At 37.9% G+C, this 24,357-nt stretch overlaps 1 protein-coding gene across 2 annotated transcripts in view; it reads left to right on the plus strand.

The window, feature by feature from the left end:
- The window catches only part of LOC131071419 (uncharacterized), a 202,522-nt gene that overhangs the window by 109,269 nt on the left and 68,896 nt on the right, over positions 1 to 24,357 (plus strand). For both annotated transcript variants that reach the window (XR_009112512.2, XM_058007237.2), the window contains exons 11-12: positions 14,091 to 14,183; positions 14,399 to 14,524. Coding sequence is in view for 1 of the 2 variants with exons in the window: in XM_058007237.2 (XP_057863220.2) it covers positions 14,091 to 14,183; positions 14,399 to 14,524 (219 nt within the window). In the remaining variant the exon portion in view is untranslated. The remainder of the gene's footprint in view (positions 1 to 14,090; positions 14,184 to 14,398; positions 14,525 to 24,357) is intronic.

Raw genomic sequence — 24,357 nt, forward strand, 5'->3', positions numbered from 1 at the left:
GTTGAATGATGGTTGGCTAGAAAGGGGAAAGCAAGCCAAGTTGTTGGTTCAACAAACCAAGCTTCATCTTCAACAAATTCAAGACATTCACCACTCCGTACATGGTGATGAGCAAAGATTGGTTAATTGCAAAAAATTCAGAAGATTGAGCTGTTGATCATTTTCTTGATGGTAATGATAATTTTATTGACAACACTCCTAGTGGGCCTATAACGAGCGTTGAACACATCTATAACTCATCCTTGGTTATGTCACTAATTTCTTATGATGTTGCAGTTCTACTTGTTGATTGGTGATTTATTTTTCGTAGATTCTACATGGGATAGTGGCTGTCCTAGTTGGAATTATGCTGCACTTCTTGAATTTCCATGGTTTACATCAACTATTCAGTTACTTGGGAGTGTATGGAAGTATGTTTATTGGATGGACATGGAGTATGAGGTGGGTTTCTGTGGTTTGCATTGGTATGATGACACTTATGACATCGTTCAGTTTGCTGGTCTAAGTTACAACAGCGATGTTAGGTGGCCATTGGCGTTGGTTTTTTGGATTGCGGGAACTCATTTCTACATTTTCTTGTTGGTCTACTCCCATGGGTGGTTGTTTCGTGGTGTTTGGCTGAGATATTTCTCCTTTATCTCATTCAGCAAGTTTGATATTTTGGTTTGGGATCCGGGAATTGGCTTTGATGATGCATTGGCACTTCAAGATCATGATGAGTTGCTTCTTGTATTGAGGCTATACGGAATTTTATATCAAAATGGAGGAGCATAAGCATACAGTATTCTACCTACGGTTAATGTGGGATCCTGGTGGTACAGTGATGCATTGCTTGTGGACAAACAATCTCCGGGAAGGGAGGACTGTAATGTCCCTTCCTTAGACAGTCTAGTTGTCAGCATGGGTAGCCTATAATCAGGGTTCCCGTGGGCTAAGGTGGTGGATAGGGAGCCGATTTGGGGGTCTGGTGACCTTCTGAGGAGTATTGGAGACGTTTTGGGCATTCTGGGGCAATTTTCTATTTGTTTAGGAGAATCCCTACTTTTTAGGAGGAGACTGCCAGTTGCACTGCCACATCTAGTCATCATCCTTTGACAGGTGACAACATACAGTTTTCAGTTTGGGGGAGGCCAGGTGATGGAATTTGAATAAAATTAAATATTAAAGTTTTGACTTTAATATTTAATAAAAATAAAGTTAATATATCACTTTATAAAAATATTAATAAAGAATTAAATGATCATAAAGTCACTTTAATTTATTTAACAAAGTGACCCCCTTGGAGAACGTACCTAGTAGGCACATATTGTTTTAAAAAGGGGACTCTTATATCATGAAGGAATACTTGGAGAAGTTCGAACTTCTTTAGAAGTGCAAATATTTAATAAAGTTTATTAAGTTGCTACTTAATAAAATTAAAGAAACCCTAAAAGGCATGATTAGGGTTTGAGGCAATAAAAGAAAATTGGAGGCAGCCATTTGATTATGTTTTAATCAATTTTACAATCAGCTTTTTGGGAATTGTGCTCTGCAACTCATTTCAATAGCATAGTAGCTTTGAGGAACGAAAACTCCTTGAAGACAAGTGGATTTGGAGAGTACCCCAATTCACAGAATGGAGGGATTCATCCATAATTCCTAATTGTGCTTCAATATAGACTTATTTCAGTAGTTTAAGAGAATTATTTGCAGATTGAAGAGGGTTTGGAAACTTTACAAGGTAGCCATACCTCATTTGCAGCACTCGTACAACTTCCACAAGCAGTCGTACCATTTGCAACCCTCCAAATTGCCACACTTGTGCCTCTCTTGCACTCTCATCCACGCAGAAGAACATAAAATATTTTTTATGAGTAAAATTAGAAAAATAATGGAAGGAAAGATAAAGATTATAAAGTGGGAAGAAAGTATAAAGGCCAAAGGAGAAATAAAAAGGGGTCAACAAAACAACATATTAAAAAGAAGGATTTTTTTGATAAAATTCATAAAAGTTTGCTCTTGTAACCCTAACTTTAATATCCCCTTGTTAGCTCTAGACCGTTTGATGGATGTTTAGCCTATTTTGGAAACTCGTACGCTAAACAAGACTAAATTAGGGTTTCCATCTTCAGGGTGGATTTTAGGGGGTTGTTTGCAAGAGTTTGATAGTTTGGTCTTTGGGTTCTTCTGGGTTTTTAGAGAGCTTTAGAATGGTGTGACATGTATTTCCATTGGAGGAGAATTTTGAACTTACTATTTTTAGTAAGTTACGACGACTAATTAGATTGTGCTTAAAAGGTGTTTGGAGTCACTATTTTTAGCAATATGCTATTTTTAGCATTATGGTTCAACACTTGGTTTCTATTTCTGACAATCTAGTTCGAGGGGTGGTTTATTCAGGTTCCTTGGATTTTATTTCTGGAGGGTAATAACTGAGGTGATTTTATAATTTCAAGTTGCTTTTTGACCCCCACGCCTAGGCTCAATGACTTCTAAGTTGTTTTTAAAGGTGTTCTCATGTGGGCGCCCAAGTTGGGAATTTTTAATGAATTTTATAAAGTTATTTGTGCACATGAAAAAGGAAATAAAATAAAGTAAAACTTTTAATCCCACATGGCTTGGAGAAGAGGATCGATCCCTTTGAGAGAGTTATAAAAGCACGTTTGAGAGGCTCATTTGGGTATGCTGAATATTGAGATATCAAAGTGTTGTTGAAATGCTTTCAGTGTCTTAGCTTCGGGGTTGCGTGCCTTCCTAGTTGGTTGTAGTTTCAAGTTTGAAAGAGAACTCCTAGCTGATTGGAGCAGCTTCATTCAGAGGTTGCCATTGGATTCAACATAGAAGTTCTTGGTTTTTATCAGTTGTGGAAACCCTCTTGCTGATTGCACGTTCTTGCTCACCTTGGTCGGAGGATTGAATTGATTTTTGTGGGTACGGATTCATTCTTGTCCTATGCCCTAGGTGTCCATTTGCTCCAGTTTGTGTGTGAGATTCTTAAAGCTGATCGGCACAGCTCGCTGTTCGTACTATGTTTTGGGGCTGCTTTAGAGTGCGTGTTGTCTATTTGGGTTGATCTTTGGGGCAGCTTGTTGTCCTTACCGGGTTGTTCTGCCTCTGTGCTTCATTTGCTTCCAGTTTGGGCTTATTTGAAGGTGATTTGAGAGCAATATGAACATAACAGTGATTTTCTGGGTGGCTGTTCAGAAAAATCAGAATATTGCTCTCACAAATCAGAGTTGGTAAACACTGTCCAAATTCTCTATTTTCATTGTATTTAATTTGGCATCAAGTTTAGATTAGACATTCTATGGATTAGCAATGATATTGTGATGATATCTCTAAGTTTTCATAGTTAGCTTTTGTATTAGCTGATTTAGTAGTACTAAACAACTTGCTTAATTTCAATTTTCGAAGCTAACTCTTTCCCATTGAATAAGTGGAAGTGGCTGGTTATACCGCCAAGTTTCTGCCACAATAAGTTTCTAGTTTTTTCATTTTGTATTCCCCATTGAAAAAGTGGAGTGACTGGTTACACCGCCATGTTTTGCTTTCAGTAAGCCTTCAGCTAATCTTTTGTAATCCCCACTGAATAAGTGAAAGTGGCTGGTCATGGCGCTAAAATGTAGCACTTTTCAATGTTTTATCTTATCCTCCCACTGCACAAGTGGTCGAGGTGGCTTATTCTTGCTTATTGCTAACACTAATGGGTGCTAGTGTTGTGTTCAAAAACGGAAAAAACTAAGAGGGCTATTTCGCTAACCTAGGCACCAAAAGATTATTAAAATTCGCAAAGTGGCCATTTTGTCACAAAAGCAAGCGAAGTCAGGCGGGAATAAGGAATCAGGGAGGTTGAAGGGGTGATCCAAAAGCAGGCCAAAGGAAGAAGCAGTTATTTTGTACACCATACAGATTTCAACGCGCACAATTCACCATATTTTAGGAATCAGGGAGGTTGAAGGGGTGATCCAGAAATAGGCAAAAGGTGGAAGCAGTTATTTCGTATGTTGTATGGATTTCAACACACACAATTCATTGTACTGTATGCCCAAGAGTGAGACATCGTACGAAATCCACACAATCCGAATAGAGTCGAAGGAAGAAGAAAGTTTGTATGTTGAAGGGAGAAATAAGTCCATACAGATATTACCGTACACAGGTATCCGTACGACCTCACCATACCATGCATCACCGTACCGTACGTACTTGTACGCATTGGACAGGAAGACTGTATGACATAACTTCAAGAAGTTGTACGAGAGTAGACGTTGAACAAGGCCATACGCAGGTTATCCGTACGGAAGGAAGAAACCAGGCAAGGTGAATTTTGAGTCCGTATGTTGCCATACAAAATCAGAAATCGCAAACCGTATGACATTTGCGGAGGCAGAGGTGGACAATATGACCGAAGGTGAAACTCACCATACGACATTTGCAGAGGAGCTAGAGGTGGATCGTACGATTTAAGGGGAAATTGGTAGGGTTGGAGGTGACATCCATATAGCTGAAGGAAGAGATCAAGTAGGCATATTTCACGAGAGTTCCTCATGGAAGGAAATGGTCAAAGTTAGTTACGGGAATCCTAGTAGAGACAGTTATTTGACAAAGGACAAAACTAGAAAAGACAAGGAAATATGTCACATCATGCAACCATGGCAACAAGCAGCAGTGGAAAGAAGAAAATAAGGCCGAAGGTGCAAAGGACGAGAGGGTGACAGTGGACACCCTGACATTTGATAGTGTCACCGGTAGAGATTGTTGCACATGGTGGGATAGCACTACAAGCGACCATCTAGTGAAAACCTCACTCAAGAAGGTAGAAGTAGACAAAGCCATTTCGATGCTTGTGTTTAACATACAAGAGTTTGAGCATGTACTATGGACTATGGTGGCAGGATATGACTCAGGCTCGCACAAGTCCATTGTGTAGTTCCAGGGAAATTCAACTGTGATGTCATTTTAGTCGAACGAGTTCACAAGGGTTTTTGGTATCCTATCAAGTGGTGCCAAAGTGGCCAAGCCCTCAACTAGGATGCCCACCGAGGAGAAAAATAGGTTGCTTAAACTAGTGGGATAGCCTATGGAGTAGCAACAATAGTTGAGGGGTGAAAAAGTCTTTCATCACAACACCACAATGAAGGTGCATTCTTGATCTAGTAAAACGCCTACTCAGAAGAGTCGAAAGGGCTTTAGATATAGTCCTATGGATGCTAAAGCTCATGAATGGCATCATGACGGGAAAGGTTTATAACTGGGCAAAGCTGTTATCAAAACGCATTGGGGAGTTTTTAACTCTCAAGCATAAGACTTTTTACATGTGCCACCACACCATAGCACTTTTTCTTGAGGCACTAAGAACCCAGGTACCAATCGACCAGTGGGGAAGGTTTACACTGACCAGGTGAGTGGATCCCAACAAATTGGCCATGTTCTACTAGACCCATTTGGACACTTACGATAATCAACCATCCCGAAAGAAAAGAAGGTAGGACAGTACGAGGCTGAGCAAAAAGTGGAGCACACGGTTATACTGAGAGGGGGAGGGGTGACTCAGTATAACAACAAATTTTACCAATTTAAACTCTTTCAACTTCAATCACAATTATATAGCTTATCTCATTAACATATTCATTGCATACCAACATTCATATGTGATCTAACTAATATGAACACAAGTAGAACACAAGATATATACATGGAAACCCTTATGGGAGAAAACCACGGCAATAAATGCTTTTATATAAATCTTCTTTTACAATGTTTGTAGGCACCAACTTACTAGAGGCACCAACCCCTAACTCTGTTTGTGAGCACCAACCCACTGGAAGCACCAACTCCCAAATCTGAATTAGTGAGCACCAACCCACTTCATATAAATCTGAATTCCCATCTTGACAATGTTGCTATCTCAACTGATGATGGACAGTTTAATCTTTTGCATATATTCTTTCTTCACAAGCATGTATTCTTCTTCATAAAGCACTGTTATATTATCTTCCACAAGTCTGTTATGATCTCTTCATAAATCTGTCATAATTTTTTTTCAAAAATCTTCTATGAACTCCTCCACAATATCTTCTATAAGTTACTTATAGATCTACCACAATATCTTCTATGAAGTCCACAGATTACCTTCAAAACTGCCAATAGTTTTTTTTCACAATTTAGTCCCAAGAATTACACAAATAATTCACTATATGTTCTGTAATCTTCTTCTATATATTCATCATTTGTGAGTTAATTTGTCTTGTATACTATCCTCTTTCAAATCTGCATATTTACATTCACATATCTTCTTGTGTATATGATTGACTTCACACACACCTTGCACACGCAGTCTCACTCTAATTATTCTTCCTTTTATATCTTTACCATGAAAGATGTATTATAAAGGACATTATCTTTCACTTTAGACGCACCCTTCTATACTTTCTCATTTAGACAAAAAAATCATACTTTTATTATTTGTATCTTTACACTATAATGAATTGCTTATTAACCAAAAGCATATTAATTATGTTTTTCACGATCATAATCACACCATCTGAAATTCTTAATTCAGATCCAACGCTTTCTTTGTTTTGACAAGTCACCGAATTAACTTCTTATCAAAACGTGGCTTTACACAAGATCGCACCCTTTCATAATCATACCTTCTCATCTTTTCAAACTAACCGTCTGGCAATTGATTAATCTTTTTCATTAATTCGCTGCTTTGTTGATTGCTGATCATAATATTATTCACGTATTTAATGAATCACCACTTCATGAAGTATTCAGTTTAGTCGCCTACCTTTTCTAATCAATTCTTCTTCAGTAATGTCGCTGCCATAGAGGAAGTTGACAATATTGTGACTCAACCCATGGCAAATCGATGTCCTCTAATTTTCATTCTTTACTAATCACTGACGCTGCATTATCTTAAGCAGAAGCACCACTCTTTAATCTGAGTCATATCTTAAAATATTAAGATATTTTAATAATAGCAATCACTATTCATATCCGACTAGCGTGGTAAATCATATCATCTTCCGTATCTTCATAATCTTAATTGCTGCTTGATTTCTATACCATTTTGCCTCCATTCAATCGCATTACCATTTTTTTTATAATCTTTATCGCTGTTATAGCATAATCACTTTGTTTTTAACTTACCAACCGCTGTTCCATTATCGTCTTGCATATATATTCCATGTTGGACATAAATCTTTATTTCTAACTTCCACCGCTGTGCTTTAATATGTTGACCATATTATATTATTTCTCATTCTTTAAACAATGCATATTAATAAATGTCTGATTGCTGCTCATGCCACAATTTATTGGATCGATATCACAAATGAATATGCAAATCGATTTTCTTTAATATTGTTTTCTTTATGAAAACTTAATCGCTTGAATCGGCTGACACAAACAGGTAATGGAGACCGCTGCTCTTTAATCATCGACTTTGAATTATACAGATTGCACCACTCCAATTATCATCGCACTTCTTGCATATAATAATAGATTATATATTTTTTTAGTTAATTCAGTCGCTGTCTTAAGAATCACTTCTCATTCTGCATTAAGTCCCTTTTATTAAATTGATTGCCACATGTTTAAAACTGAGCACATTTTTTCTATCATGAAGACATAAGGACCCTGACTATTGCATTGTCAATTAGTCACCATAGTCTAAAACATATTGCTTGCCATCTGTTGATCACTGCCTTTGTCACTTCCTTATTATCCTTTTACGTAAGATTATGTCTTTAGTGGGGGCTCTAACATTAAGAGGTGGGCCCCATAAATTTGTCTTCTAGTGGGGAGCTCTAACATGAGGAGGTGGGCCCATAAGTTTTGTCTTTTAGTGCTTTTTTAAAATTTTATTCCAATAACTTTGTCTTATAACTTTGTCTTATGTGGTTTGCTGTCTTCCTTTTTGAATAAACTAACCAATCGCGGGTCTTTCACAATTTGTCTTTTCTTTAACATATCAGCAAATTACTAACCAATCACTGGTCCTTTATTATATGCCATTGTATATTTACTGTTTTTTCATAGATATATATATATACATTTGTTATCTTTGCATAATTCTGGGTACTATATCAAGAAAATATGAATATATCAAGTGCAGGCTGTAATATTCCAAGCTTCTGATATGCTGATGCTGTCATCTACTTTTCATATGTAAATCTGAATCAGAACTGAAATTACTCTTAGACTTTATTATCATATATCTCGGTTTCCCCAAACTGCTGGACATTCAGTATCCATTGTTTGAGTACTCCTCCTGTAGATATTGATCATACATATAAGTTAATACACCAATATGGATCATTGCTGTTGTTTAGACTATATTATAATCAAGCCATACACAGAAATACATAGTCACGGATACACAGTTTTTGAGAACATGGTGGCTTTATCATTGCACACAGTATAGATTCATTAAATAACCAATTGCTGCTGATAATAATCCTTTGTTTCTGCTGAATATTCATATCCTGAGAGGATGGCTTTATAGTATGAACAGACTATAAAGTATAAACCAATATGTAATGTACAACGTACTTAATTTGATATGTGTAAGTCATACTCAATTTGATCATCATCAACTGGCATAATAATTCAAACTTGTATAAGTTAACAATCATCTAAGCTTCATCCAATATGTTCATCATCCTCCAAATTCCTTTGACATCAATGCCAACATTTCTATCAATAAGGAGGAATATAGCCTTGAGGAAGAGGAAATGATGGTGTCATCTTCCAAAAGTGAGAGTGGGGACGATTTTAGGATGGAATGCCATAGAGAGTAGGGTGGGAGGGAAGAAGTTGAGGAGGCACAGGTTGCTGAAGGTGGAGGGGAGGAGTCAGTTGCCATGGAGTTGACACTAGCCAAGGGGACCGTACCACCACCACGGGTTGTAGTGGTCGAGTGGGGAGCGAGGAGAGCCATTACAACAAGGTATCTGCACCACCACACTTGTAATCTACGGTTGGTGATGCTACAGGGAGTATCGGAGATGTCTCCTTCGACGCATGTGTGGGCACCAAGCACAGTACGCATCCCCACATCACAAGGAGTTCAAGAGGTGAACCTAGTCATTGTGTTAGTAGCTAGTACACCTACAGGCAAGGGTACCACACTTGCAGTCGAAGGTACGACACCCACGATTAAGAAAGCCACACTTGCCACAGGGGGTGCCTTACTTGGGAGTGTTGCACCTTCAACTCAAAGTGTTGGAGGGATGGTGGCAACAAATGATGTAGTTGATGCAGATACGAGACTGGACATTTTTTTGGATAGGTTTGATATGGATATTGTGGAGGCTCCACCCCCTTCACCCAGCTTATGGGTGGGCACCCACTTCCAACAGGAAGAAGACAGACAGCTCGGGCTCGTACCAATAGATCCACTCGAAGAGCAGGAGGCAGGGCCTTCAAGGGGAGAGGAGATCCCAACTGTAGCCAGAGAGATGATCGAGGGTGAGGAAGAGAGTGGACGTCGGGGAGATGCCTCGGTGATATTGATGGATGAGTCGAGCAGGAGAGAGGTACACGAGGGACACATTTGGGTCACAAAACCTGACCCACAGGATGCTCTCGGATCCATGCAGAGATACTTGGCAGAGTTGAAGGGCACGTCTGTAGTTGCACGAGGGGTACCTCATCTTGTTAGACAGGTGGATATCGGATCTGCCTTGACAGAGATGGAGAGAGTCCATGCCTTCATGAGGAATGCCTGTGAGAAGGAGTTCGCCCAACGCTTTACAGCCCATGTGTGGCCGGCCACAGAGACACCTGTGATGATGGAGGCATGATGCAAGCAACACTCATAGGAGAGGTGGGGTGGTATGATAGACACCTTCCACAGTATGGAGAGCATGTTTTGGGAGACATTTTTCCGGTTGCAGAAGGCAACCCATTTCGTCGGTGAGGCCAAGGCAAAAAGAGTGGTCACAATAGAGTAGGCGACAACCACTTTGGAAGAGTTAGTGCAGTAGTAGAGACTGACCATTGCCAAGAGGGAGTGGAGAGCGACCTTGGAGGAGCAGTTGGAGTAGGAGTGGGTAGTCAAAGCAGGGAAGGAGGCCGAGGTAGAAAGAGTGGCCACAATAGAATAGGCAATAGTCACTTGGGAAGAGTTAGTGCAGAAGCAGAGACTGACCGTCGTTGAGAGGGAGTGGAGAGGGGCCTTGGAGAAGCAATTGGAGCAGGATAGGACAGTCAAAGCAGAGGAGGTATAGCTCAAAGAGAAGGGGGAACGTGTTGTGCTATGCACACCCTTCCTCATCTCTAACAGGGAACCCCCTTTCTTTTTGTTTTGCCTACTCCACATACGAGAGAGAAAGGAGCTCTGGGCGTAGAATCGAGCTTTCTTCTGCCTTCCAATTACTTGGCAAGCACTTAAATCCCACTTTGAGTTGATGAAGGGCCGAAATTGTAGTTATGATAATTAAATTTAGAGCTCAAAATTTTGAATTTGAGTTCGGCGTTTGTTTTCCTTATCGCCTTTCTCTTTGCCGAAGTGCTGAAGTCACAATTTAGAAATAAGGAGAGGTTGGAATTTTAAAACAAACAAGGGTCTCTAGGTCACGTGTTTCAAGTTAACATCGCTCTTGATTTTGCCGATTAAAACAGCGAAGTGGTGTTACATTATTTTAAAAGATGTCAAGGCGATGCTAGTATGTCGAAATCAATATAAAGTTCGGGCCAATGCTACGTTTTTAACTTTCGTCTCCATATATCGGTCAAAAATGTCGAATATGGTTATAGCGTTTGAAATCAAAACAAATAATATAAAGTTTGGATTTTTAATCAAAATGCTAAGGCCAAAGGAAGAAAATCATTTTGTCCCTGCGCCTTGATAAAGTCAATGAAAATACTGAAACAAAAAGCAAAGTCCGTGGTTTTTTAAAAAAAGGGCAAAGCGATACCATTTCCTTCTAAAAGATCTTCATTTTTGCCGAATTAAAGCCCAACTCTGCCTTGAAAGCGTTAAAAAAAATGCATAACTTTTGCAAATTGTTATAAGACTGGCGTTTTGGTATGAAAAGGAACAAAGTCATTCTTGTTTTATCAAAGCCTCTGTACAAGCCGAAGGAAATACCGAAAAGGTATTCAATCAGTATAAATGGGGTCGAAAAAAGTAAAGTTCGGGCATAATGAAGTCGGTTCCTCCAAAGTTCTTATAAACACCAAAAATTCTCCCGTGATTGCACTATAAAACAATAAAGATCAAAGTTTAAAACCACATTTGAGGGGCAAATCACATTAATAAGTGCAGAGACAAGGAAAACACGTTGGAAGGAGCATTTCAAAACAAGGGCGTGAGGTTCATGTTTTTCGCTTTACCCTTGTCTTTGTCGAAATAATCCCGAAATCATTTTTGCCAGCAAAAATACTGAAAATTGATTTTGCGTTTTGACATTTGTAAAGGAAAAAAAGAAAGTTTGGTGTTTTTGTCTACTACAACTTTGGCATTTTCAAAATCTCTGACTTGCTAGTACCCATAAAACCTTGTCAGACATGGTTTCACATCCTTCGGAGAACAAATGAAGTATGAGATAATGATTAATCCCTGACCTGTGTGTTCATGCAGGATGGAAGATACAACAAAGGAAACCAGATGGCAGTTTTGCCAATAAGAATAAATAATGTTTTATTTAATAAATGGCAATGTAATGGTTTGTAGTTCTTGGGTAGTTGTTAGTTGCCAACGTTTGGCACTCTTAACCAACCGCCAAGTGTTATATAGTTCTGGCTTGTATTGGGAATAGGGACTCTCTATTATTGTAGACATTACATGTTTGATAATAAAGTTATATCTTTTTGCCATGTTGATGTGTTGTTTCTGAATTACTGTGTGAAATATGCTCATTGTTATATTTTTGTTTACCTTGTAAATTAAATAACAATCCCTTCAGGAGTAAACAATGATAACTAATTTTTTATTGAAATATAAAAAAATATACGAAATTACATATTTAATGATAAAAGATGTTAGCGATGTGACAATGCATATTAGTGCTTTTGATCTCTTGTGAGGTCTTTGTTTCCTAATAGTTTTAATAATGAAGAGAGCCAAAGACAATTGATTCTAGGTTAATTGTACATTTTTAGTGGATTTTGAATTTAAATATTGGTCAGCTTTTTTTTTCATGAGGTGTTTAATTAGTTTTTCTAGGTTTTATGTTTTAATTTTATTGGCATTCACTTGGTTTATGGTAGCTTTAGTTCTATTTAATTCTGATGATGGATTGGTATGGTGTGGAAAAAATTCAAAGTTTGTCTATATTTGCTTGTCCTTATAGAATATGGTATTTTGTGTTGTGAAACTTTTGTCCCAGAAGATGCAATCACAACTGACATATATCTTGAATTTTTTAAATATAGGATCCATTTGTTCAAATCTTTGGAAATACATTTAATTTGCAATTTTAATATATGAATGAAAGAGATAGTATCCACTATGCACCCCATTTATATTGAAAATTTGAAGGTAATTGTGAAGGGGAATCATAGAAGTAATTGAAACCTACGTTACCCCAAGTTTCCGGGACGGGGGGATGGGGGGACGGAGGGACGAGTTTCCGGGACAGCAAATTTTTTTGCCAAATTTGGGGACGGGGGGGGGGACGGCAAAGGGGACGACTATATAAAATATAGGGAAAATTTAAAATATATAGGAAAATTCTAAATGTTCATATGAAAACATGGATAAAGCATGCATCTATACATTATATTCATATGAAAACATGGATATAGCATGTGTATGATACTATGAAAACATTTTAGAATGCAAACATCGAACATACAACATTATCAATAGACTCAATACTCAATATGCACTCATAATTCAGAATTTCAATTCATTCACATTGTCAATATGCATATCATAATAGATATTAAAGAAATAACATACATAATGGAGCCTAATCAGACTCGGAGGTTAAATTTTCACTACTTCCATCAGCGCAGTTTCCCCCAATATTTTTTGACGGGGGTTTGGGGGCAGCACCCCCAAGTTGGGGTCAAGGGGCAGCACCCCTCGTGCGCTCCTTGTCGCGATACAGGGCGGGGTCGAGGGGCAGTGCCCGCGAGGCAAAAAATACTTTTATTATTTTATTTAGGCGTCAGGTGTTATTTTTCTATTGGCAAAAAACCCTTCATGAGATATTTCACTCCCTCAATTACGCAAAAAACATCATTAAAAAAAAATGAAAATACGACTTTTTTTATTTTAATATTTTTTCCTAGCCCTAGAAGTGGGGGATGTCCAGCCGTCCCTGGGACGGCTGGGACGTCCCCAATCCGTCCCCGGGACGTACGGACATCCCCCACAGCTAGGGAAGCCGTCCCCCCGTTTCGGGGACGTCCCCTCAAAATTCTGGCAATTTGGGGACGGGGGGGGGGGGGGGCGTCCCCTGGCCGTCCCCAAGTCACCGAAACGTCCCCGGGACTGGGACGGGGGTTTTCAGGTAGGGGACGCGTCCCCGGGTTTCATAGATTGAAACGGAGGCTCATAAAAGGTAATTGGGAATGGCGATTATGACATAAAGGTTGGTTTAGGGACATAAAAATTAGAAAACACCAAAGAAACTTTAATAGGTATGAGAGCTTTGAGCTTAAGTCATTTAAGATATATTTCTATATATAGATTTGTGCATTTAGTGTGAAAGTAATACTAATTATTCAGTCTACAGCATTGTTATTTGATGTGTTTGTCACTCTTTAAGTCTAGGATTATTGTAGTCTTTTCTTGGTAATCATTGCACTAGCTGACATGCAGTTTTTCATGTGATTTCAGATATGCAAGATTTTGGATTGTATAGTATATATAGATTTGGTGCATTTAGTGTGAAAGCAATACTAATTATTCAATCTACAGCATTGTTATTTGGTGTGTTTGTCACTCTTTAAGTCTACGATTATTGTAGTCTTTTCTTGGTAATCATTGCACTAGCTGACATGCAGTTTTTTATGTGATTTCAGATATGCAAGATTTTTGATTGTATAGTCTTTTTTTTCATTTACAATTTAATTTTGATGTTTCAGATGTCATAGCATCTTATTTTGTTTTTCATGTGACCCTATGACTCTGTCTGCATTTTGAAATGCAGATTGTTGAGACCTTTAGTCTTCATCGACATTATGCTTGTTCCATGGATATCAGTCCTCTCCTGCATACTCTTTTTATCTGTGGGGTTGCATCGGTAATATCTGATTTATATGAAAAAATTTGCTATTTCAATCTTGGTTGTTTTACAAGTATGGTATGATATGAATTCTAGTATATTTTCATCTTTTCTGTAGATGTTGTTCATATATATGTAGGAAAACGTATCTGCTTTATATTCTATTATTCTGAGTTATCCTTCACCAGGCTTAAGTATAATTCTGGATGTCTATTATGCTTATGATGGTGCAGGAGAATGTTCTAGGCAGCAGTCCACTTCCTGCCCCTTGTATTTTTCGGTATGAAGCAGTTAGTCAAGGATGGAAACAACACGGAAATATATCAAAGGATTCTTTCAAATTTATTTCTAATATAAAGGTATTTATCATTAACTTTTATATAGAAGGTTACAACAGTTATAGAAGAATATAGAAAAATGCTTTTGTAGCTAGTAAATCTTAGAAGAAAGGAATTCAATCTGAAACACAATATATATCACTTTTACACCAGAATTATCTGCGAGAAGCTTGCATAATGATTGCAGACAGAGATGACAATATTAGAAATATTGGGAATAGGAATGCCCACATTATAATCACTTAAATGCACACAGTCTCCAGTAATTTCAGGCATCACTCACAGATGATACTTGAAGATTTATCAATGGAAGCCTCTGAATATAGAAACTCAATCTATACATATACAATTTAAGATGATAAGTATGACGGTTGACCTGAAGAGTCTATGTGTACCTAACCTTACCAACCCATCACCAAAATATATAATTATAGCAAGAATTACTTTATTGATCATTATTTACAATGACAAGAAGATATAATGGTGAAATAGCTCTCTACAGCTTTGACCTTTTAAGGGCACTCTATTATCTTCTTAAAAAAAACTTTTCAAACAATTAATTAAGTTGCTTGTACTAGTTATGTCTTGTTGTGTAATAATTGCTTCTGGATATGTTCATATGTAAGTATTGTGTGACAAATGGGATTTTGTCAATGGCTTTCTAATGACATTCATTTTCATGGTAGTATTTAGCAACAATAGGGTGGTTCTCTAGATTTTTCATTAAAGGGTTACTTATCACTATCACTTACATTGTTTCTTTTTCTTTTGTATAGTTGTATGTTTTCTAATTTTCTGCTTTTCTTGCTTTTCTATTTTTGCTTCATGTCTATAGATCCTTTTGTCCTATTTTTTTTTGTATTGTACCTGTGGTACGTTTTACTTAATCTGATTCTTTGAGCAATTAGAATGGATGTGTGTTATTGGGATGCATTTCTGATTATCATTTTGTGTTTCTTTTCAATGATGTATACCTTATTATTACCTATGAAATCAGAGTGGATATAAGATGTCTGCTTGGGATGAATTTCTTTAATATGCTACATTGTTGGACAATATCCATTATTTTATGCTTACTAAACCACTGGGTATACACATGCTCATGGTCAAGTTTTGAAGCAACATGATATTATTGAAAATTCTTACACATATATTGTGGTTTTCTTGGGGCTATTTCTTTTGTCTAAGCTGCAGGGTTCCCTGGTTTTAGGGCCTGGTACTGGTCCAGTTCGTTTTGGGTTCGTGTCCTGGTCCAGTTCGCCTTGGGTTCGGCCAGGGTTCGTACCCAGCCAGGCTGGTTTGTCCAGGGCGAACCCAAGGCGAACCTGGACACTTGGATGCCCAAATTTACATTTTTTTTGAATTTTTTTATAAAATTTATAGCAATATGTTCAAACTTGCTGATTTGTGTGATTGTTTTGCAAGTTATCATGCAGGTTTAAGAATTAAAATTATTAAGAACAACAAACAATTGATAGATTTTTCAATTTTTTAAAGTTTGAAGCAAGATAAAACAGACCAGCAAACAATTGAGTTCTGACATCGTACTTGTTAACATTATACAATATACTAGAGCAATGCTCAATCACAACAACAAAATACCTGTGCATTAGCTCATTTTGGTTTACAATCCTCGGCTTATGTAAAGCAACAAAAATATTCAGTTTCTTGAGCTCACTTTCTTGATTGTTCATTCTTCTTCTTCTTCTTCTTGTTCAATGGCATTATTCATTTCTGTGAAAGACTTTTTCTGTTATTCTTGACTGCTATTGCATTTATTCTTGACTTGCAATTAGTCTTTAATCTTCTTACAGCTATTCTTGACTGCTATTGCAAGAATAATCCATTAGATGATTTAAACTTTGATACTTGAACTTGATATTATCATTGTAATATTTTGACGTTGAACTTGAAGTATATGATGCTCTGATGGAATGAACTATGATCATGATGCTATGATTACAAGTTTATGGTGTTGGTGCAAGGGCAATCAAAGGTGTGCTAGAACTTGTGTTTGCAAGCAACATGATGTGTTGCCTTGAAGGTTTCTTGTGTAGGTCCTAAATGGATATGGTAGGTTCAATGCTACCAATGCTATGTAATAAGCCCCAAGGCTCCAAAGTTGTATACTTGGTCAAAAGTCTTGTATGGGCATTTTATTTATGTTTTTGGTGTCTAGGGGTCCTAGAGATGTTGTGTGTCCATTTTGTAACCTTTGATATGAACGCAAGTGTGTGATCTCATAATTTGTCAAAAGTTGCTATGTTGTCATTAGCAATTTTGCAAATTTTTGAGTTGTGATTGCCCAACGGCGAGTTGGTTGCATTTGTACGTTGGCAAGTGGTTGGAAGGATTCATTGACCTTATTTAAGCCTAAGGAACGATTCCCAAAGGCTAGATTGAGACTTTGAATGCAATTTATGCTTCCTACTAATCTGAAACTGTCAATTTTATTGCTTTTTCTTGTGTTCCTGGCTTTGGTACGGATTTGTATGGACTTCTAGAAGGGCTGATGCCTTGAAACGATTGTAGCAGTGAATCACCTCTCATTTGATGTAGGTTTGAGGTCTTGAAGTTTTGTGGTTGAGGACTAGTTGATTTTTCTTTCTCGTTACCTGTTAAAACCCCCAAAACCAGGGTTTGGATGCAAAAGGAGTCACCATTCAACATTCCTCAATGGGAAAGGTCTAAAACCCTGGGGAATGTTGGATTACCATGTATACTAGATGATTTGCTTGGTTTGGGGAGCAGAAGGTTTTGCCTTGTACTGTTGGAGTGACGCCCTAGACTTGACATCTTCCATGTGGCAAGCCTGTGCAGTGAAGGATTGAATGAATCCTTGGGACAATGGACACAACGGTGATCAAAACTTGCTTGGAGGGGACCCTTAGACATGTGCAGACCCTCTCCAAGAGCCATGACTTCATTTCCATCCAACTGGTGAAGGTTTTGAGGCCTAATACCCTATACCAGCTAATTAGACCCAAATAGGCCCAATAGGGTTTGAACACTTGCACTCAAAACCTAGATGCAAAAGTTCAAAATCTTTTAGAATGCCCCAAAGGGTATTTGAATATCAAATTTGTTCAGGGGGTCGTTTGGAGAATTTGGTAGATAAAGTTGGAAAAGTCCAAACGGAGGGCTAATTGCTTGTAGCCCTATTTCCTAGGTCCCTAAGGACAAAAGGCACAAAGGACTTGTAAATACTGACCCAAGGGGTCAAGGTCAATGCAAATACCATGAAAAACATGTACAAACACTCACATATGATAAATTCCACCATTTGAGCAAAAGGTCTTGTTGGCAAAGGGCTTGGGGTTGTGAGGTGTCTTGGTTTAGGGGTTGAGTACATAGGAGTAGGAGTCTCCTAGAGAAACTAAGTTGTCCCAAGTAGATTGATCCTTGAGAAGGATCAAGGACAGGCTTAAGAACCTTTGGAAGGTTGGAGAGATCGGACCATTGGATGGTGCCAAGTGTTAACCCTTGAACGAAATCAAAGAATTTACTCATTAACACCAAACCCTCTGCATCGGGTGTTCTTGTTGTTTATACGATATATGTTGCATTCTAATCTTAATTCATGCTTATAGGCTGCATATATATATATGTTTTTGTACAAACGAACCCAAACCCGAACCGGCAACTTAGTTAATTTTGTAGCAATTATAAAATCATCTATAGAAAACCCATCCTGTTGGGTCTGTTTGAGCTATCGATGCTTGTGGCATACTATTGGGTTGTAGGTGCAACTTGCATTTTAAACGTGTACCTTACCTATTAAACTTCCACTAATGTTTTATTGGGGTTAGTGCCTTAATCGGTTAGCCCACCATTATGTAATTTGTTGAAAGGTGTATAAATAGAGGCCATGCCTTCCACCTTTGTAATTATTCATTTTCTATTTGATATATATTGATTCTTTTCTTTGGTGTCGTTCAAAAACAGTAATAAGTGTTTTTGATTTAATGCTTGTTGAGTTTGTTTGATTATAGGCTTGTGAATATAGTCTTTCATACTATAAGAGCTTAGAGACTAAAATTCCTTGGGTTTTTGTCTTTTGCTACTGCAAGAATTTGGAAAGAAGGGAATTATCTCTCAAAGTTTTGGGTTGCAAGTTCTTGTTCTATATAAGGGTTCCATATTTTGAAAGAGAGCGGGATCCAACAAAGTTTGTGGGAGAAAGGACGATTTATGATTCCAGCTATGCATTTCTTGTTTAGTTTAGAGGAAGGATAGATTTTTTTAAAGAGAATTGGATGTGAGAAATTGTCCCTACACAAGATTTTGCTTATGTGTGAGATTTGGGTTTCCAAAGAAAGCCCTATTGAGGGGTGACATGGCTAATATTTGATTACAAATTGGATCATAATTTCTATACCAAATTGCTCCAAAAAGTTTGTCCCCCTTATGGTAGGAGATGGTTGCAGTGAGGACCAAATACAAAGCTTTAGAAGGGGGAACCATAGATGAAAAACTCTGCGGTTTTTTCAAAAACTCGCGAGTACTCGCGGGTCAAAACCCTAGCCGAGTCACTCGCCATTAAACTCCGCTCCGAGTTTTTATAAAAACACACAATGTTTTTGAGGAAATACTCGCGAAATCTCGTAGATTAAACCCTATTTCTCGAGCAAAACTCTTTATGAATTACAAATTTGACTCGCAACTTCTATTTTTTGGCCATGAGACAGGATGCACCAAGGTTTTCATTTGGTTTTTGAGCGTGGATAAAAATGTAATATGACTATATGACTGAATAACTAGTTAAAATGTAATATGATTATATGACTGTATTTTCAATTGTTCAATAAAGTTACCGAGTTATTGTCGAGTTTTTTCTCGAGTTTTTAAAATTTTTTGGGCTTGCCGAGTCATTGCCGAGTCCGAGTTTTTCAACTATGGGGGGAACAATGGTCCTATGGTGTGACCAAAGGGACGAAGATGGCATATCCAGTTAAAGAATAAAAATAAGAAACAATGACAAATCTATAATCTTATTCCAAATCGAGAAATAACTCAGATAGAGCAATGAGGAATGTGAAAGAAAAACATAAATATGAAAACCATTATCATATGCAAACCTCTAATATGATAGATGTGCTCTTGGATGTATTGTAAGTGCTCAAGTAAACATGTACATGCAAAATGATCATTCATGCCTATGGAAATGATGGATGAAGGCATTGATTTGTAGAGTTGGAGAGAGAGACTTGAACGATGGAGATTCAATCTCAATGAATGGTTGAGATCAAGTGGAAGAAAGTGGGGAATCCTTAGTGACTAAGAATAGTTAGGGGTATTACAAATGGGTGAGGATAATTATCTCCTATTATTTATTTGTTTTGTATAAATAGGTGAGCATAGGATAAAATTAGTGATGGCATAATGAGGGGGGTTACAAAGAAATATCGAGTGGACATTTTGGATTTTGTCAGTTATTAGAAAAAGAAAATAGATATTAATATTTATTTGGAATAGATAAATGGGTAATAAAATGGCTTTTTAATTATTTAATGAAAAGGGAATTTTTGGATATATTATTTTATTAATGATGGGTAATGAAAGGGGAATTTGGAAGGGGACTAGGAAATGAGAATGGGTTATGACTAGGATGTGACAAGGTACTAGGTGATGGTTGAAAATAGGTGTTTTCAATAGGTCTTGTGTGTGACCAAGAGTGAGTGGCATTGGTAGTGATGAATTTGGAGTGGTGGTTTGTCAAAATGGCAACACAACCTTCGTTCTTTGAGCATAGAATCACACTCCAATTGGTGAGTTCATTTGGGGAAAGTGGCCAAAGAGGTGGAGGGTGGGAATTCAATCCTTGTCATCTCCTACTTGGAATTTCGCTTAGAGTTGCAATGAGACAATGACATGGAAGTCATTACATTGTTGGAGATATGTTGGTAGTGGTGAGATGGCGGTGAGGTTGCATACTATGTGAATGGGAATTCCTTGATTGGGGTCACATGGCCTTGCTAGGAATTGGCTAAAAGTACACTGTTGATGTGTTTTTTAGGCACATGCAAACACAAAATAAAATGCCGAAAGTATCTTATCCTCTCTTGAACAAAATCTCTCAAATGCTGAAGATTAGCTTAAGGATCACTTGAGAAAACTCCAAGGTTCATGAATGTAGGGTCACTACATGTGGATAAGCTCTATTGGTCGTTGTAATTGCTGTTTCATCAAGGGGCAGTTTTGGTTACGAAGATTTCATGAAGTATTTTGCAGATGATATGCAGTGAGGTTCTTTCTTAACACTATTGAATGCTTGTCAAAAAAAAAATGGCAAAAGATAAGGGTTTAGAAAGGCTCTAAGCTATCCTAAGAATGAATTGATGAAGAATGACACAACTCTACTAGTCTTAGCTTTGCCATCCAAGAACAACTCCACTAGAACTAGTGCAATCTTCTAAGGATATTTGGAGGTTTTCAAATCATTACTAAGCATAGACACCATTACTTGAATGCATATCAATGATTGAGAAACAATTGAACTTAAGCGTTATCAATGATTCCAGTTGACCACACAAGGCTCACTTACAATCAGCAAGAGGGTAGTGGTATGGATAATGAGTTTCACAATACATCAAGTGCAACATTCCATCATTCAATCTAAATACTTAAACTAATATCAAAGATTGACTTGAGAAGACAAAGAACCATGCAATAGGCTTCAAAGATTGAATGGAAACACCATAACTTCAATGTTTTATTAATCCAATGGCCAAACAACAACAATTCTTCAAGTCCTTCTCTTATTACTCTTGACTTCTAATCAAAATCTCTATCTCTCTATTCATGTTTCTAGCACTATATTTATGAACTATTATTATTAACCTTTACAAATGAAATGAGTGGAGTTTATATAGGACTCCCAAATACAATGAAGGGCCGAGATCGAATGAAGATCAATGGCAAAGATTTTGCTACCTAAACCCTAATTAGGGTTTGATACAAATGAAACCCTAACTAGATAAACATCATCATGGAATCAACCAATGAGAAAATAGCATGTGTTGACAAAAAAACCTAGGAAGCATCCTCCAAAAGGAAAACGAAATGCCAAGTAGGATCATAACAAACTGTCTTCTAGAATTTGATTCCCTTTCTCACATTCCTTTCTGGCATATTCAATGAATCTGGTCACCATACCATCTATCTCTTTCATTGGGATCTCGGTAGGGACTTCAGTTGTTCCTCCATGTGCATGACTTCTTCGAAAGCTTTGACGATGGCATTATCCCATTCCGGTTCGAGTTCTTGAGTTTTGCTTGCTAAAACCACAAACTTAAGCATATCATTCAATTGTTGCCTGGTGATCATTCCATCAATCCCATGGAAGATGACTCTTATCCTTTCTTCCAACTCTCTAGCTTCTATGATCGTTCTTGGATCAATCTTTCTCTCTAAAAATATCTGTGCCACTTCCACTATCTTATCATGAATTCGATGCATATCATCTTGAACATGACTACATCTGTTTCCAATCTCTTCAAAGATGATCTTCTTCGTGCGAAGTAGGTTGCTCCATCGTAAAAAGCTAGGTGTAGATCCTTCTCTTGTTATCTTCTCTCTTGATAAAACTTCTCGGGCTGTTTTCTTTATTACTTGAAGCATTGGAATGATGACATCTCTAGCATGAGCAATTGCTTCCAAGGCTTCTATGAGGACATGAATTCTTGCAAGGACTTTTATGACGGTATCGAGTGTCTTCATAAGCCTTTCACGAACTTGCTAACTCTAGTATATGAATCCTCTATGCATGTATCCATCAACTGTGCCGAATTCTTCATCTTCTCCATATGATCAACTGATTCTGGAGCAATCAAAGGTGGTGGTGTGGCTGCTGGACTCTAATATCTTAATGGTTGCTGAAATTGCTAGACATAATTCCTCCATGCACTTATTTCCTTTTCTAATCGTCTATTCTTTTCTATTTCAGCTCTCAACATGTCATTAACTGCCTTCAACGAATCGGTTGCATCGCCTATAGCTTGCTCGGAGGTGAGTGGACCCAAATCAATAGTCTCCATGTCATACTCACCCGCTGTGATCTCACCTTCATACTTCTCAACTCTTGGAGTGGCTATTTGCAACTTTCTTGATCTCGAGTAATCTCTAATCACCTTGGACATCTTCGTAGCTTTCCTCTTCTCGGTGACTTCTCGAGTTTGGCTTAGAAGACTTGCTATATCATATGCTTGCTCTTTCTCAACTACTATTACCTCTTGAGCTAGTCTTTCTTTTAGCCATTCTGGAATAGAAGATCTTCCTTCTTGAATTTGTGCTTCTTCATGCATTTGTTTATCTCTAGGTGGCAAGGTGGTCTGATCGTTGTCCTCTTCCTCATTTCCTTCTATCTCTTGGGTGTGATGAGTGAGATCCTTCTGTTCCTGAGATAACTTCTCTTTTCCTTTATCATTGTGAACTGTGGATTCCGCTGATTCATTAGCCCCTTGACTCAACTTCTTTTCTACCCTTTGTTCTTCATGTCCAGAGGAAGGATGACTTGAATTCGATTTGTGCTTCTTCCTTGAGGTCTCCTTTTCTCCATGATCATCTTTTCTCTTAGATCCTCTTGAGTTAGATGGTTGACGTGCACTCCCACTTGCAATTGCTTCATCTTCATCATTTGCTCTTTCTTTTGAGTGGAATGTCGGTGCTATATTCTGCTCTTTCAACTTCTGGTGCTGTATGTCTATCCATATGCGAGTGTATTCCAAAACTGGTTTCATTAAGTCTTTCAAGTCATCAACCTCTATATCCGCGCATTTGAATTTAATCTCTTTATCTTCTTTGGAGTAGGCTTCTTGGAGATATCTACCACTGTCTTGAACTTGATCGACAACATGAAATAACTTGCATTTCCTGATAAAATCGAGAGATAGCCTGGAATACATCTTCACCTCAACGTCATTTTGAACATTCATCCAATAGTTCTCAAGATGCCACCAGTGTGCATACTTCTTTCCCAAAACTTCTTTTACATTGCCATATGGATTGAAGCAATCTCTAGTTGGAAATGGCTCGAGTGAATGGAATGCTAACTCTTTCTCTGTATCCTCTGCTGCATGAGTAGAGGGGCATACTTCAATAGAATCTTCAAGTATGATGGGAAAAGAAACACCAACTCCATGCTTATGCCTATATGCCTTGACATATGCTAATAACTGTCTCACCACTTCACGTAGCACCACTCCATTTGTTTGGTAGCGTGGCAACATATAGGGAGGAACAAAACATCCTTGAACTCTGATATAAGTGAACTTCGGGAACTGGATGAACCATGCACCATGTTGTCCTACCAATGCTTGTGCTTCTGGAGATAGTCTTCGTTGCAATCTACCTCGAAGTGTCCTCGTGATATGCATGGTGAATGCATCATTCACCCTTCTATATTGTTTTTTTGGTGGATGTTTAAGCTGTGGATAATAATCATATACTTTAATCTCTCCAGGTCTCCTTCCAACTACGTCCGTGTACATAAGTCGTGGATACTCATGATTTCTTGCAATGGAGCATATGACGTAGGAGCTCATATAGAACGTTCTGGTGCGCATTAGCCTCCTTAATTGTAGATCAATGCTGTTGCTAATGAGCCTCCCCCAATTGATTGCATTCTTGCCATGAGTGATGGTCTCAATGAAGTAGAACATCCAGTCCTCGAAATATAAAGCCTCAGGTGCACCAACCAATCGATGGAGTAAGGTGATGAAGTTTCTGAATTCATCATTGAAGTCTATCCTATGTAGTCTATCGGGCCATCTGCTTCCACCACCTCTACTCTTCTTCAACAAAAACTTATCAATGATCTTCGCACAAGCATTTGGATCATCATCGTAGGCAGACTT

Source organism: Cryptomeria japonica, chromosome 6 (genome assembly GCF_030272615.1).
Source record: "Cryptomeria japonica chromosome 6, Sugi_1.0, whole genome shotgun sequence".
Taxonomy (NCBI): Eukaryota; Viridiplantae; Streptophyta; class Pinopsida; order Cupressales; family Cupressaceae; genus Cryptomeria; species Cryptomeria japonica.